This window comes from Oncorhynchus gorbuscha, linkage group LG05, assembly GCF_021184085.1.
Source record: "Oncorhynchus gorbuscha isolate QuinsamMale2020 ecotype Even-year linkage group LG05, OgorEven_v1.0, whole genome shotgun sequence".
NCBI classification, from domain to species: Eukaryota; Metazoa; Chordata; class Actinopteri; order Salmoniformes; family Salmonidae; genus Oncorhynchus; species Oncorhynchus gorbuscha.
Window position 1 is genome coordinate 2,762,243 of NC_060177.1, and position 14,863 is coordinate 2,777,105.

At 48.3% G+C, this 14,863-nt stretch overlaps 1 protein-coding gene across 1 annotated transcript in view; it reads left to right on the forward strand.

Moving 5' to 3' along the window:
- LOC124035452 (palmitoyltransferase ZDHHC1-like) overlaps positions 1-14,863 on the forward strand; it is a 92,410-nt gene that overhangs the window by 25,431 nt on the left and 52,116 nt on the right. Inside the window, 3 exon segments of the mRNA XM_046348902.1 lie at positions 1,148-1,272; positions 6,118-6,273; positions 13,879-14,000. Coding sequence (XP_046204858.1) covers positions 1,148-1,272; positions 6,118-6,273; positions 13,879-14,000 — 403 coding nt within the window.

The window sequence follows — 14,863 nt, forward strand, 5'->3', positions numbered from 1 at the left end:
ACCCTAACCTATCCTCTCTCTACCCCAGGCTCTTCCTGAACAGTGTGATCTCTGTGTCCATGTACCCTAACCTATCCTCTCTCTCTACCCCAGGCTCTTCCTGAACAGTGTGATCTCTGTGTCCATGTACCCTAACCTATCCTCTCTCTCTCTACCCCAGGCTCTTCCTGAACAGTGTGATCTCTGTGTCCATGTACCCTAACCTATCCTCTCTCTCTACCCCAGGCTCTTCCTGAACAGTGTGATCTCTGTGTCCATGTACCCTAACCTATCTCTCTCTCTCTACCCCAGGCTCTTCCTGAACAGTGTGATCTCTGTGTCCATGTACCCTAACCTATCCTCTCTCTCTCTACCCCAGGCTCTTCCTGAACAGTGTGATCTCTGTGTCCATGTACCTAACCTATCCTCTCTCTCTCTACCCCAGGCTCTTCCTGAACAGTGTGATCTCTGTGTCCATGTACCCTAACCTATCCTCTCTCTCTCTACCCCAGGCTCTTCCTGAACAGTGTGATCTCTGTGTCCATGTACCCTAACCTATCCTCTCTCTCTCTACCCCAGGCTCTTCCTGAACAGTGTGATCTCTGTGTCCATGTACCCTAACCTATCCTCTCTCTCTCTACCCCAGGCTCTTCCTGAACAGTGTGATCTCTGTGTCCATGTACCCTAACCTATCCTCTCTCTCTACCCCAGGCTCTTCCTGAACAGTGTGATCTCTGTGTCCATGTACCCTAACCTATCCTCTCTCTCTACCCCAGGCTCTTCCTGAACAGTGTGATCTCTGTGTCCATGTACCCTAACCTATCCTCTCTCTCTCTACCCCAGGCTCTTCCTGAACAGTGTGATCTCTGTGTCCATGTACCTAACCTATCCTCTCTCTCTACCCCAGGCTCTTCCTGAACAGTGTGATCTCTGTGTCCATGTACCCTAACCTATCCTCTCTCTCTCTACCCCAGGCTCTTCCTGAACAGTGTGATCTCTGTGTCCATGTACCCTAACCTATCCTCTCTCTCTCTACCCCAGGCTCTTCCTGAACAGTGTGATCTCTGTGTCCATGTAACCTAACCTCTCTCTCTCTCTACCCCAGGCTCTTCCTGAACAGTGTGATCTCTGTGTCCATGTACCCCTAACCTATCCTCTCTCCCCCCAGGCTCTTCCTGAACAGTGTGATCTCTGCTCTGCTGGGTATATGCCTGGTGGTGGTCATCGCCAGTTACATCTTCATCGAGTTCTTCTTGGATCCCTCAAAGCTGCGCACTGATAAACACTTCCAAGGTAAACCCTGGTACCTGGCACTGATAAACACTTCCAAGGTAAACCCTGGTACCTGGCACTGATAAGCACTTCCAAGGTAAACCCTGGTACCTGGCACTGATAAGCACTTCCAAGGTAAACCCTGGTACCTGGCACTGATAAACACTTCCAAGGTAAACCCTGGTACCTGGCACTGATAAACACTTCCAAGGTAAACCCTGGTACCTGGCACTGATAAACACTTCCAAGGTAAACCCTGGTACCTGGCACTGATAAACACTTCCAAGGTAAACCCTGGTACCTGGCACTGATAAACACTTCAAGGTAAACCCTGGTACCTGGCACTGATAAACACTTCCAAGGTAAACCCTGGTACCTGGCACTGATAAACACTTCCAAGGTAAACCCTGGTACCTGGCACTGATAAACACTTCCAAGGTAAACCCTGGTACCTGGCACTGATAAACACTTCCAAGGTAAACCCTGGTACCTGGCACTGATAAGCACTTCCAAGGTAAACCCTGGTACCTGGCACTGATAAACACTTCCAAGGTAAACCCTGGTACCTGGCACTGATAAACACTTCCAAGGTAAACCCTGGTACCTGGCACTGATAAACACTTCCAAGGTAAACCCTGGTACCTGGCACTGATAAACACTTCAAGGTAAACCCTGGTACCTGGCACTGATAAACACTTCCAAGGTAAACCCTGGTACCTGGCACTGATAAACACTTCCAAGGTAAACCCTGGTACCTGGCACTGATAAACACTTCCAAGGTAAACCCTGGTACCTGGCACTGATAAGCACTTCCAAGGTAAACCCTGGTACCTGGCACTGATAAGCACTTCCTGGTAAACCCTGGTACCTGGCACTGATAAACACTTCCAAGGTAAACCCTGGTACCTGGCACTGATAAACACTTCCAAGGTAAACCCTGGTACCTGGCACTGATAAACACTTCCAAGGTAAACCCTGGTACCTGGCACTGATAAACACTTCCAAGGTAAACCCTGGTACCTGGCACTGATAAACACTTCCAAGGTAAACCCTGGTACCTGGCACTGATAAACACTTCCAAGGTAAACCCTGGTACCTGGCACTGATAAACACTTCCAAGGTAAAACCCTGGTACCTGGCACTGATAAACACTTCCAAGGTAAACCCTGGTACCTGGCACTGATAAACACTTCCAAGGTAAACCCTGGTACCTGGCACTGATAAACACTTCCAAGGTAAACCCTGGTACCTGGCACTGATAAACACTTCCAAGGTAAACCCTGGTACCTGGCACTGATAAACACTTCCAAGGTAAACCCTGGTACCTGGCACTGATAAACACTTCCAAGGTAAACCCTGGTACCTGGCACTGATAAACACTTCCAAGGTAAACCCTGGTACCTGGCACTGATAAACACTTCCAAGGTAAACCCTGGTACCTGGCACTGATAAACACTTCCAAGGTAAACCCTGGTACCTGGCACTGATAAACACTTCCAAGGTAAACCCTGGTACCTGGCACTGATAAACACTTCCAAGGTAAACCCTGGTACCTGGCACTGATAAACACTTCCAAGGTAAACCCTGGTACCTGGCACTGATAAACACTTCCAAGGTAAACCCTGGTACCTGGCACTGATAAACACTTCCACCCTTCCTGGCACTGATAAACACTTCCAAGGTAAACCCTGGTACCTGGCACTGATAAACACTTCCAAGGTAAACCCTGGTACCTGGCACTGATAAGCACTTCCAAGGTAAACCCTGGTACCTGGCACTGATAAGCACTTCCAAGGTAAACCCTGGTACCTGGCACTGATAAACACTTCCAAGGTAAACCCTGGTACCTGGCACTGATAAACACTTCCAAGGTAAACCCTGGTACCTGGCACTGATAAGCACTTCCAAGGTAAACCCTGGTACCTGGCACTGATAAACACTTCCAAGGTAAACCCTGGTACCTGGCACTGATAAACACTTCCAAGGTAAACCCTGGTACCTGGCACTGATAAACACTTCCAAGGTAAACCCTGGTACCTGGCACTGATAAACACTTCCAAGGTAAACCCTGGTACCTGGCACTGATAAGCACTTCCAAGGTAAACCCTGGTACCTGGCACTGATAAGCACTTCCAAGGTAAACCCTGGTACCTGGCACTGATAAACACTTCCAAGGTAAACCCTGGTACCTGGCACTGATAAACACTTCCAAGGTAAACCCTGGTACCTGGCACTGATAAACACTTCCAAGGTAAACCCTGGTACCTGGCACTGATAAACACTTCCAAGGTAAACCCTGGTACCTGGCACTGATAAACACTTCCAAGGTAAACCCTGGTACCTGGCACTGATAAACACTTCCAAGGTAAACCCTGGTACCTGGCACTGATAAACACTTCAAGGTAAACCCTGGTACCTGGCACTGATAAACACTTCCAAGGTAAACCCTGGTACCTGGCACTGATAAACACTTCCAAGGTAAACCCTGGTACCTGGCACTGATAAGCACTTCCAAGGTAAACCCTGGTACCTGGCACTGATAAACACTTCCAAGGTAAACCCTGGTACCTGGCACTGATAAACACTTCCAAGGTAAACCCTGGTACCTGGCACTGATAAACACTTCCAAGGTAAACCCTGGTACCTGGCACTGATAAACACTTCCAAGGTAAACCCTGGTACCTGGCACTGATAAACACTTCCAAGGTAAACCCTGGTACCTGGCACTGATAAACACTTCCAAGGTAAACCCTGGTACCTGGCACTGATAAACACTTCCAAGGTAAACCCTGGTACCTGGCACTGATAAACACTTCCAAGGTAAACCCTGGTACCTGGCACTGATAAACACTTCCAAGGTAAACCCTGGTACCTGGCACTGATAAACACTTCCAAGGTAAACCCTGGTACCTGGCACTGATAAACACTTCAAGGTAAACCCTGGTACCTGGCACTGATAAACACTTCCAAGGTAAACCCTGGTACCTGGCACTGATAAACACTTCCAAGGTAAACCCTGGTACCTGGCACTGATAAACACTTCCAAGGTAAACCCTGGTACCTGGCACTGATAAACACTTCCAAGGTAAACCCTGGTACCTGGCACTGATAAACACTTCCAAGGTAAACCCTGGTACCTGGCACTGATAAGCACTTCCAAGGTAAACCCTGGTACCTGGCACTGATAAACACTTCCAAGGTAAACCCTGGTACCTGGCACTGATAAGCACTTCCAAGGTAAACCCTGGTACCTGGCACTGATAAGCACTTCCAAGGTAAACCCTGGTACCTGGCACTGATAAGCACTTCCAAGGTAAACCCTGGTACCTGGCACTGATAAACACTTCCAAGGTAAACCCTGGTACCTGGCACTGATAAACACTTCCAAGGTAAACCCTGGTACCTGGCACTGATAAGCACTTCCAAGGTAAACCCTGGTACCTGGCACTGATAAGCACTTCCAAGGTAAACCCTGGTACCTGGCACTGATAAGCACTTCCAAGGTAAACCCTGGTACCTGGCACTGATAAGCACTTCCAAGGTAAAACCCTGGTACCTGGCACTGATAAACACTTCCAAGGTAAACCCTGGTACCTGGCACTGATAAACACTTCCAAGGTAAACCCTGGTACCTGGCACTGATAAGCACTTCCAAGGTAAACCCTGGTACCTGGCACTGATAAGCACTTCCAAGGTAAACCCTGGTACCTGGCACTGATAAACACTTCCAAGGTAAACCCTGGTACCTGGCACTGATAAGCACTTCCAAGGTAAACCCTGGTACCTGGCACTGATAAGCACTTCCAAGGTAAACCCTGGTACCTGGCACTGATAAGCACTTCCAAGGTAAACCCTGGTACCTGGCACTGATAAACACTTCCAAGGTAAACCCTGGTACCTGGCACTGATAAGCACTTCCAAGGTAAACCCTGGTACCTGGCACTGATAAGCACTTCCAAGGTAAACCCTGGTACCTGGCACTGATAAGCACTTCCAAGGTAAACCCTGGTACCTGGCACTGATAAGCACTTCCAAGGTAAACCCTGGTACCTGGCACTGATAAGCACTTCAAGGTAAACCCTGGTACCTGGCACTGATAAGCACTTCCAAGGTAAACCCTGGTACCTGGCACTGATAAGCACTTCCAAGGTAAACCCTGGTACCTGGCACTGATAAGCACTTCCAAGGTAAACCCTTAAACCCTGGCACCTGGCTGATAAACACTTCCAAGGTAAACCCTGGTACCTGGCACTGATAAACACTTCCTGGTAGGTAAACCCTGGTCCTGGCACTGATAAGCACTTCCAAGGTAAACCCTGGTACCTGGCACTGATAAGCACTTCCAAGGTAAACCCTGGTCCCTGGCACTGATAAGACTTCAAGGTAAACCCTGGTACCTGGCACTGATAAGCACTTCAAGGTAAACCCTGGTACCTGGCACTGATAAACACTTCAAGGTAAACCCTGGTACCTGGCACTGATAAACACTTCCAAGGTAAATCAATCAATCTATCAACGTTATTATTGGAGAGAGAAAGATACATATTTTACTATATGTGTCCCCTCCTGAAGTCTGGAAAGATGCAATGTAAGACTAGCTCTCTGTGTCCCCTCCTGAAGTCTGGAAAGATGCAATGTAAGACTAGCTCTCTGTGTCCCCTCCTGAAGTCTGGAAAGATGCAATGTAAGACGAGCTCTCTGTGTCCCCTCCTGAAGTCTGTGCTGATGTCTCTATGTTGTCTGCCTCTCTGCTCAGCAAGCTGGTGTCTATAGAGAGAGAAGGAAGGCAGGAAAGATGCAATGTAAGACTAGCTCTCTGTGTCCCCTCCTGAAGTCTGTTCTGATGTCCTTGTCCCCCCCTCACAGTGAAGAATGAGACGGTGGTGTGGTTTGTTTTCCTGCCTGTGGCTCCTGTCTCCACAGCAGGACCAGCCATCCCTGCCCTGGCTGGCCTCACCATCGCCCTGGGCCTGCTCTCTGGTCTGCTGCTGGGGCATCTACTCTGCTTCCACTTCTACCTCAGTGAGTTTAATAACCTTTCTGTCTGCTGGGGCATCTACTCTGTTTCCACTTCAACCTCAGTGAGTTTAATAACCTGTCTGTCTGCTGGGGCATCTACTCTGTTTCCACTTCTACCTCAGTGAGTTTAATAACCTTTCTGTCTGCCTACCAACTAAGGGTTTATATCTAACATGTACCTACCAACTAAGGGTTTATATCTAATGTTTACCTACCAACTAAGGGTTTATATCTAATGTTTACCTACCAACTAAGGGTTTATATCTAATGTTTACCTACCAACTAAGGGTTTATATCTAATGTTTACCTACCAACTAAGGGTTTATATCTAATGTTTACCTACTAACTAAGGGTTTATATCTAATGTTTACCTACCAACTAAGGGTTTATATCTAATGTTTACCTACCAACTAAGGGTTTATATCTAATGTTTACCTACCAACTAAGGGTTTATATCTAATGTTTACCTATCAACTAAGGGTTTATATCTAATGTTTACCTACCAACTAAGGGTTTATATCTAATGTTTACCTACCAACTAAGGGTTTATATCTAATGTTTACCTACCAACTAAGGGTTTATATCTAATGTTTACCTACCAACTAAGGGTTTATATCTAATGTTTACCTACCAACCAGGGTTTATATCTAATGTTTACCTACCAACTAAGGGTTTATATCTAATGTTTACCTACCAACTAAGGGTTTATATCTAATATTTACCTACCAACTAAGGGTTTATATCTAATGTTTACCTACCAACTAAGGGTTTATATCTAATGTTTACCTACCAACTAGGGTTTATATCTAACAGGGTTTATATCTAATGTTTACCTACCAACTAAGGGTTTATATCTAATGTTTACCTACCAACTAAGGGTTTATATCTAATGTTTACCTACCAACTAAGGGTTTATATCTAATGTTTACCTACTAACTAAGGGTTTATATCTAATGTTTACCTACCAACTAAGGGTTTATATCTAATGTTTACCTACCAACTAGGGGTTTATATCTAATGTTTACCTACCAACCAGGGATTTATATCTAATGTTTACCTACCAACTAAGGGTTTATATCTAATGTTTACCTACCAACCAGGGATTTATATCTATATTTACCTAAACTGGGTTTATATCCTACCAACTAAGGGTTTATATCTAATGTTTACCTACCAACTAAGGGTTTATATCTAATTTATATCTAATGTTTACCTACCAACTAAGGGTTTATATCTAATGTTTACCTACCAACCAGGGGTTTATATCTAATGTTTACCTACCAACTAAGGGTTTATATCTAATGTTTACCTACCAACTAAGGGTTTATATCTAATGTTTACCTACCAACTAAGGGTTTATATCTAATGTTTACCTACCAACTAAGGGTTTATATCTAATGTTTACCTACCAACTAAGGGTTTATATCTAATGTTTACCTACCAACTAAGGGTTTATATCTAATGTTTACCTACCAACTAAGGGTTGATATCTAATGTTTACCTACCAACTAAGGGTTTATATCTAATGTTTACCTACCAACTAGGGTTTATATCTAATGTTTACCTACCAACTAAGGGTTTATATCTAATGTTTACCTACCAACTAAGGGTTTATATCTAACCTTTACCTACCAACTAAGGGTTTATATGTAACATGTACCTACCAACTAAGGGTTTATATCTAATGTTTACCTACCAACTAAGGGTTTATATCTAATGTTTACCTACCAACTAAGGGTTTATATCTAATGTTTACCTACCAACTAAGGGTTTATATCTAATGTTTACCTACCAACTAAGGGTTTATATCTAATGTTTACCTACCAACTAAGGGTTCATATCTAATGTTTACCTACCAACTAAGGGTTTATATCTAATGTTTACCTACCAACTAAGGGTTTATATCTAATGTTTACCTACCAACTAAGGGTTTATATCTAATGTTTACCTACCAACTAAGGGTTTATATATAACTAACTTTATACCTTAGTCAAAATCTCAGGGTAGTCTAGTGGTTAGAGTGGAGGGGAGGCAGGTAGCCTAGTGGTTAGAGTGGAGGGGCTGCAGGGTAGCCTAGTGGTTAGAGTGGAGGGCTTGCAGGTAGACTAGTGGTTAGAGTGGAGAGGCGGCAGGGTAGACTAGTGGTTAGAGTGGAGGGCTGCAGGGTAGACTAGTGGTTAGAGTGGAGGGCGGCAGGGTAGACTAGTGGTTAGAGTGGAGGGGCGGCAGGGTAGACTAGTGGTTAGAGTGGAGGGGAGGCAGGGTAGACTAGTGGTTAGAGTGGAGGGGAGGCAGGGTAGACTAGTGGTTAGAGTGGAGGGGAGGCAGGGTAGACTAGTGGTTAGAGTGGAGGAGGCAGGGTAGACTAGTGGTTAGAGTGGAGGGGAGGCAGGGTAGACTAGTGGTTAGAGTGGAGGGGTGGCAGGGTAGACTAGTGGTTAGAGTGGAGGGGCGGCAGGTAGACTAGTGGTTAGAGTGGAGGGGTGGCAGCGTAGCCTAGTGGTTAGAGTGGAGGGCGGCAGGGTAGACTAGTGGTTAGAGTGGAGGGGAGGCAGGGTAGACTAGTGGTTAGAGTGGAGGGGAGGCAGCGTAGCCTAGTGGTTAGAGTGGAGGGGTGGCAGGGTAGACTAGTGGTTAGAGTGGAGGGGAGGCAGCGTAGCCTTGTGGTTAGAGTGGAGGGGTGGCAGGGTAGACTAGTGGTTAGAGTGGAGGGGCGGCAGGTAGACTAGTGTTAAAGCATTGGACTAGTAACTGAAAGGTTGTTGGATCGAATCCCTGAGCTGAAATGGTAAAAATCTGTCATTCTGCCCCTGAACAGGCAGTTAACCCACTGTTCCCCGAAAGGCCGTCATTGAAAATAAGAATTAGTTCTTAACTGACTAGTTAAATAAAGGTAAAATAAAAAATAACCATATTTACCTCTCTTAGTGTGTACTGTACAGAGTCAATGCTGTGGGGAAATATTCATCCCTGAAAATGACTAGACTTCTATTCTGATCTGTGTCTCCATAGCAACAGCACCATTAGCCCCAGTGAATACAACCAGCTCCATAGCAACAGCACCATTAGCCCCAGTGAATACAACCAGCTCCATAGCAACAGCACCATTAGCCCCAGTGAATACAACCAGCTCCATAGCAACAGCAGCATTAGCCCCAGTGAATACAACCAGCTCCATAGCAACAGCAGCATTAGCCCCAGTGAATACAACCAGCTCCGTAGCAACAGCAGCATTACCCCCTGTGAATACAACCAGCTCCATAGCAACAGCACCATTAGCCCCAGTGAATACAACCAGCTCCATAGCAACAGCACCATTAGCCCCAGTGAATGCAACAAGCTCCATAGCAACAGCAGCATTAGCCCCAGTGAATACAACCAGCTCCATAGCAACAGCAGCATTACCCCCTGTGAATACAACCAGCTCCATAGCAACAGCAGCATTAGCCCCAGTGAATACAACCAGCTCCATAGCAACAGCAGCATTAGCCCCAGTGAATGCAACAAGCTCCATAGCAACAGCACCATTAGCCCCAGTGAATACAACCAGCTCCATAGCAACAGCAGCATTAGCCCCAGTGAATACAACAAACTCCATAGCAACAGCAGCATTAGCCCCAGTGAATACAACCAGCTCCATAGCAACAGCAGCATTAGCCCCAGCTAATACAACCAGCTCCATAGCAACAGCAGCATTAGCCCCAGTGAATACAACCAGCTCCATAGCAACAGCAGCATTAGCCCCAGTGAATACAACAAGCTCCATAGCAACAGCACCATTAGCCCCAGTGAATACAACCAGCTCCATAGCAACAGCACCATTAGCCCCAGTGAATTCAACCAGCTCCATAGCAACAGCACCATTAGCCCCAGTGAATGCAACAAGCTCCATAGCAACAGCACCATTAGCCCCAGTGAATACAACCAGCTCCATAGCAACAGCAGCATTAGCCCCAGTGAATACAACAAACTCCATAGCAACAGCAGCATTAGCCCCAGTGAATACAACCAGCTCCATAGCAACAGCAGCATTAGCCCCAGCTAATACAACCAGCTCCATAGCAACAGCAGCATTAGCCCCAGTGAATTACAACCAGCTCCATAGCAACAGCAGCATTAGCCACAGTGAATAATACAACTAGCTCCATAGCAACAGCACCATTAGCCCCAGTGAATAATACAACTAGCTCCATAGCAACAGCACACTGTTAACATCAAAACATGGGCTTAGAAAGCATCCCGCTACTAAGTAATCACATCATGGTACAACACTGGCCTGTATTATCTCTCTCTCTCACACGCACGCACGCACGCACGCACGCACACACACACACACACACACACACACACACACACACACACACACACACACACACACACACACACACACACACACACACACACACACACACACACACACACACACACACACAAATGTAGACCAGTATGTTAGTCCCAGCATGGATTTGGTAGGATAGAAGGCCAAATAGAGGAAGGGGCCATAGCTGGAGGGAGGGGCCATAGGGAGGGAGGGGCCATAGGGAGGAAGAGGCCATAGCTGGAGGGAGGGGCCATAGGGAGGGAGGGGCCATAGGGAGGGAGGGAGGGAGGCCATGGGGAGGGAGGCGTCATAGGGAGGGAGGCGTCATAGGGAGGGAGGGGCCATAGGGAGGAAGGGGCCATAGCTGGAGGGAGGGGCCATAGGGAGGGAGTGGCCATAGGGAGGGAGGTGTCATAGGGAGGGAGGGGCCATAAGGAGTTACTCTAGTCCTCCACTAGAGTGTATGGGAGGGAGGGGCCATAGGGATGGAGGGGCCATAGGGAGCTACTCTAGTCCTCCACTAGAGTGTATGGGAGGGAGGGGCCATAGGGAGGGGCCATAGGGAGGGAGGGGCCATAGGGAGCTACTCTAGTCCTCCACTAGAGTGTATGGGAGGGAGGGGCCATAGGGAGGGAGGGGCCATAGGGAGCTACTCTAGTCCTCCACTAGAGTGTAGGGAGGGAGGGGCCATAGGGAGGGAGGGGCCATAGGGAGGAGGGGCCATAGGGAGGGAGGGGCCATAGGGAGGGAGGGGCCATAGGGAGGGAGGGCCATGGGAGCTACTCTAGTCCTCCACTAGAGTGTATGGGAGGGAGGGGCCATAGGGAGGGGAGGGGCCATAGGGATGGAGGGGCCATAGGGAGTTACTCTAGTCCTCCACTAGAGTGTATGGGAGGGAGGGGCCATAGGGATGGAGGGGCCATAGGGAGTTACTCTAGTCCTCCACTAGAGTGTATGGGATGGAGGGGCCATAGGGAGGGAGGGGCCATACTAGGAGGGAGGGGCCATAGGGAGGGAGGGGCCATAGGGAGTTACTCTAGTCCTCCACTAGAGTGTATGGGAGGGAGGGGCCATAGGGAGGGAGGGGCCATAGGGAGTTACTCTAGTCCTCCACTAGATTGTATGGGAGGGAGGGGCCATAGGGAGGGAGGGGCCATAGGGAGGGAGCTACTCTAGTCCTCCACTAGAGTGTATGGGAGGGAGGGGCCATAGGGAGGGAGGGGCCATAGGGATGGAGGGGCCATAGGGAGCTAGGGAGGGGCCATAGGGATGGAGGGGCCATAGGGAGGGAGGGGTCCTCCACTAGGGATGGAGGGGCCATAGGGATGGAGGGGCCATAGGGATGGAGGGGCCATAGGGATGGAGGGGCCATCTAGGAGGAGGGGCCATAAGGAGGGAGGGGCCATAGGGAGGAAGGGGCCATAGGGAGCTACTCTAGTCCTCCACTAGAGTGTATGGGAGGGAGGGGCCATAGGGAGGGAGGGGGGGCCATAGGGTGCTACTCTAGTCCTCCACTAGAGTGTATGGGAAGGGAGGGGCCATAGGGAGGGAGGGGGAGGGAGGGCCATAGGGCCATAGGGAGGGAGGGGCCAGGGAGGGGCCATAGGGAGCTACTCTAGTCCTCCACTAGAGTGTATGGGAGGGAGGGGCCATAGGGAGGAAGGGGCCATAGGGAGGGAGGGGCCATAGGAGCTACTCTAGTCCTCCACTAGAGTGTATGGGAGGGAGGGGCCATAGGGAGGGAGGGGCCATAGGGAGGGAGGGGCCGTAGGGAGTTACTCTAGTCCTCCACTAGAGTGTATGGGAGGGAGGGGCCATAGGGAGGGAGGGGCCATAGGGAGCTACTCTAGTCTTCCACTAGAGTGTATGGGAGGGAGGGGCCATAGGGAGGGAGGGGCCATAGGGAGGGAGGGGCCATAGGGAGGGAGGGGCCATAGGGAGGGAGGGAGGGGCCATAGGGAGCTACTCTAGTCCTCCACTAGAGTGTATGGGAGGGAGGGGCCATAGGGAGGGAGGGGCCATAGGGAGGGAGGAGGAAGGGGCCATAGGGAGGGGCTACTCTAGTCTTCCACTAGAGTGTATGGGAGGGAGGGGCCATAGGGAGGGGCCAGGGAGGGAGGGAGGGAGGGGCCATAGGGAGCTACTCTAGTCCTCCACTAGAGTGTATGGGAGGGAGGGGCCATAGGGAGGGAGGGGCCATAGGGAGGAAGGGGCTCTAGTCCTCCACTAGAGTGTATGGGAGGGAGGGGCCATAGGGAGGGAGGGGCCATAGTCCTCCACTAGAGTGTATGGGAGGGAGGGGCCATAGGGAGGGAGGGGCCATACTCTAGGGGCCTCCACTAGAGTGTATGGGAGGGAGGGGCCATAGGGGAGCTTTTATCTAGTCCTCAGTCACATAGATTGTATGGGAGGGAGGGGCCATAGGGAGGGAGGGGCCCCATAAGGAGGAAGGGGCCATAGGGAGTTACTCTAGTCCTCCACTGTGTATGGGTGTATGGGAGCAAAGCCTTTCATTGTAGGAGTGCTGATCTCTGATCAGTTTAGTCTTTGCATTATAATAAATAAGAGCAGGCCTGTAATGTAGAGAGTTACCACAAGGGGGCGTAGGAGGGGTGTCTGTCCACTGTGTTGTAGCCTGCTACTGTGTCCATAGAGAGAGCAATGCAGCTTCCTTACGTTGATGATGGAAGGCTGAGATCGTCAACTGGCAGAAAATTCAGCTCACGGACAATTTTATTTGGCCCGCAAAGTTTTTCTGAGACAAAAAATATTTTAAAAATTTGGACATAAATAATAATAATAATAATAATCCGTTTTTGGACATAAAAGATGAATAAATAATAATAATAAATAAAATAATTCACCTCAAAATGATTTTAATTTAGTAAAACTGTTCCCAAGTAATTCCACTCATAAACAGAAAGATGTGATTCTTTATCAATGTAATCAACATTTGAAATTATTATGTTTTTATTAAATATAAAATCTGTTTGGGATTTTTGCGTCCATTTGTAATCTACAAATGAATTGCTCTTATGGTCTGGCTCTCCGACCGTCCACACAAGAAAAGAGAAAACATCTTGTAGCTGAATCTAGTTAATGGACCTTGATGCAAGATTTACTGAGATTCAGGTGTGTGTGTGTGTGTGTGTGTGTGTGTGTGTGTGTGTGTGTGTGTGTGTGTGTGTGTGTGTGTGTGTGTGTGTGTGTGTGTGTGTGTGTGTGTGTGTGTGTGTGTGTGTGTGTGTGTGTGTGTGTCGCTAACCCTCCTCTCTCTCCGTTTACAGTGTGGAACCGTCTGAATACCTATGAGTACATCGTCAGACAGAGGCATCGCCAGGAGCCCAGAGACATCAGTAAAGGAGTACAGGGGACCCAAGCAGCGCCTCCTAAATCCACCCTCATCAAGGTCATCAAATGGGAGGGGCCATTTATATGCACTAAACCATGTCTCTTTCCTACCATCCTACCTCATCAAGGTACCTGGTCCAGAAATGGGAGGGGCCATTTATATGCACTAAACCATGGCTCTTTCCTACCATCCTACCTCATCAAGGTACGCTGGTCCAGGGAAATGGGAGGGGCCATTTATATGCACTAAACCATGTCTCTTTCCTACCATCCTACCTCATCAAGGTACGCTGGTCCAGGGAAATGGGAGGGGCCATTTATATGCACTAAACCATGTCTCTTTCCTACCATCCTACCTCATCAAGGTACGCTGGTCCAGGAAATGGGAGGGGCCATTTATATGCACTAAACCATGTCTCTAACTGTCTGTTCTACCTCATCAAGGTACGCTGGTCCTAGTGAAATGGGAGGGGCCATTTATATGCACTAAACCATGTCTCTTTCCTACCATCCTACCTCATCAAGTCTGGTCCAGGGAAATGGGAGGGGCCATTTATATGCACTAAACCATGTCTCTGTCTGTTCTACCTCATCAAGGTACGCTGGTCCAGGGAAATGGGAGGGGCCATTTATATGCACTAAACCATGTCTCTAACTGTCTGTTCTACCTCATCAAGGTACGCTGGTCCAGGGAAATGGGAGGGGCCATTTATATGCACTAAACCATGTCTCTAACTGTCTGTTCTACCTCATCAAGGTACGCTGGTCCTAGTGAAATGGGAGGGGCCATTTATATGCACTAAACCATGTCTCTAACTGTCTGTTCTACCTCATCAAGGTACGCTGGTCCAGGGAAATGGGAGGGGCCATTTATATGCACTAAACCATGTCTCTAACTGTCTGTTCTACCTCAGACCAGAC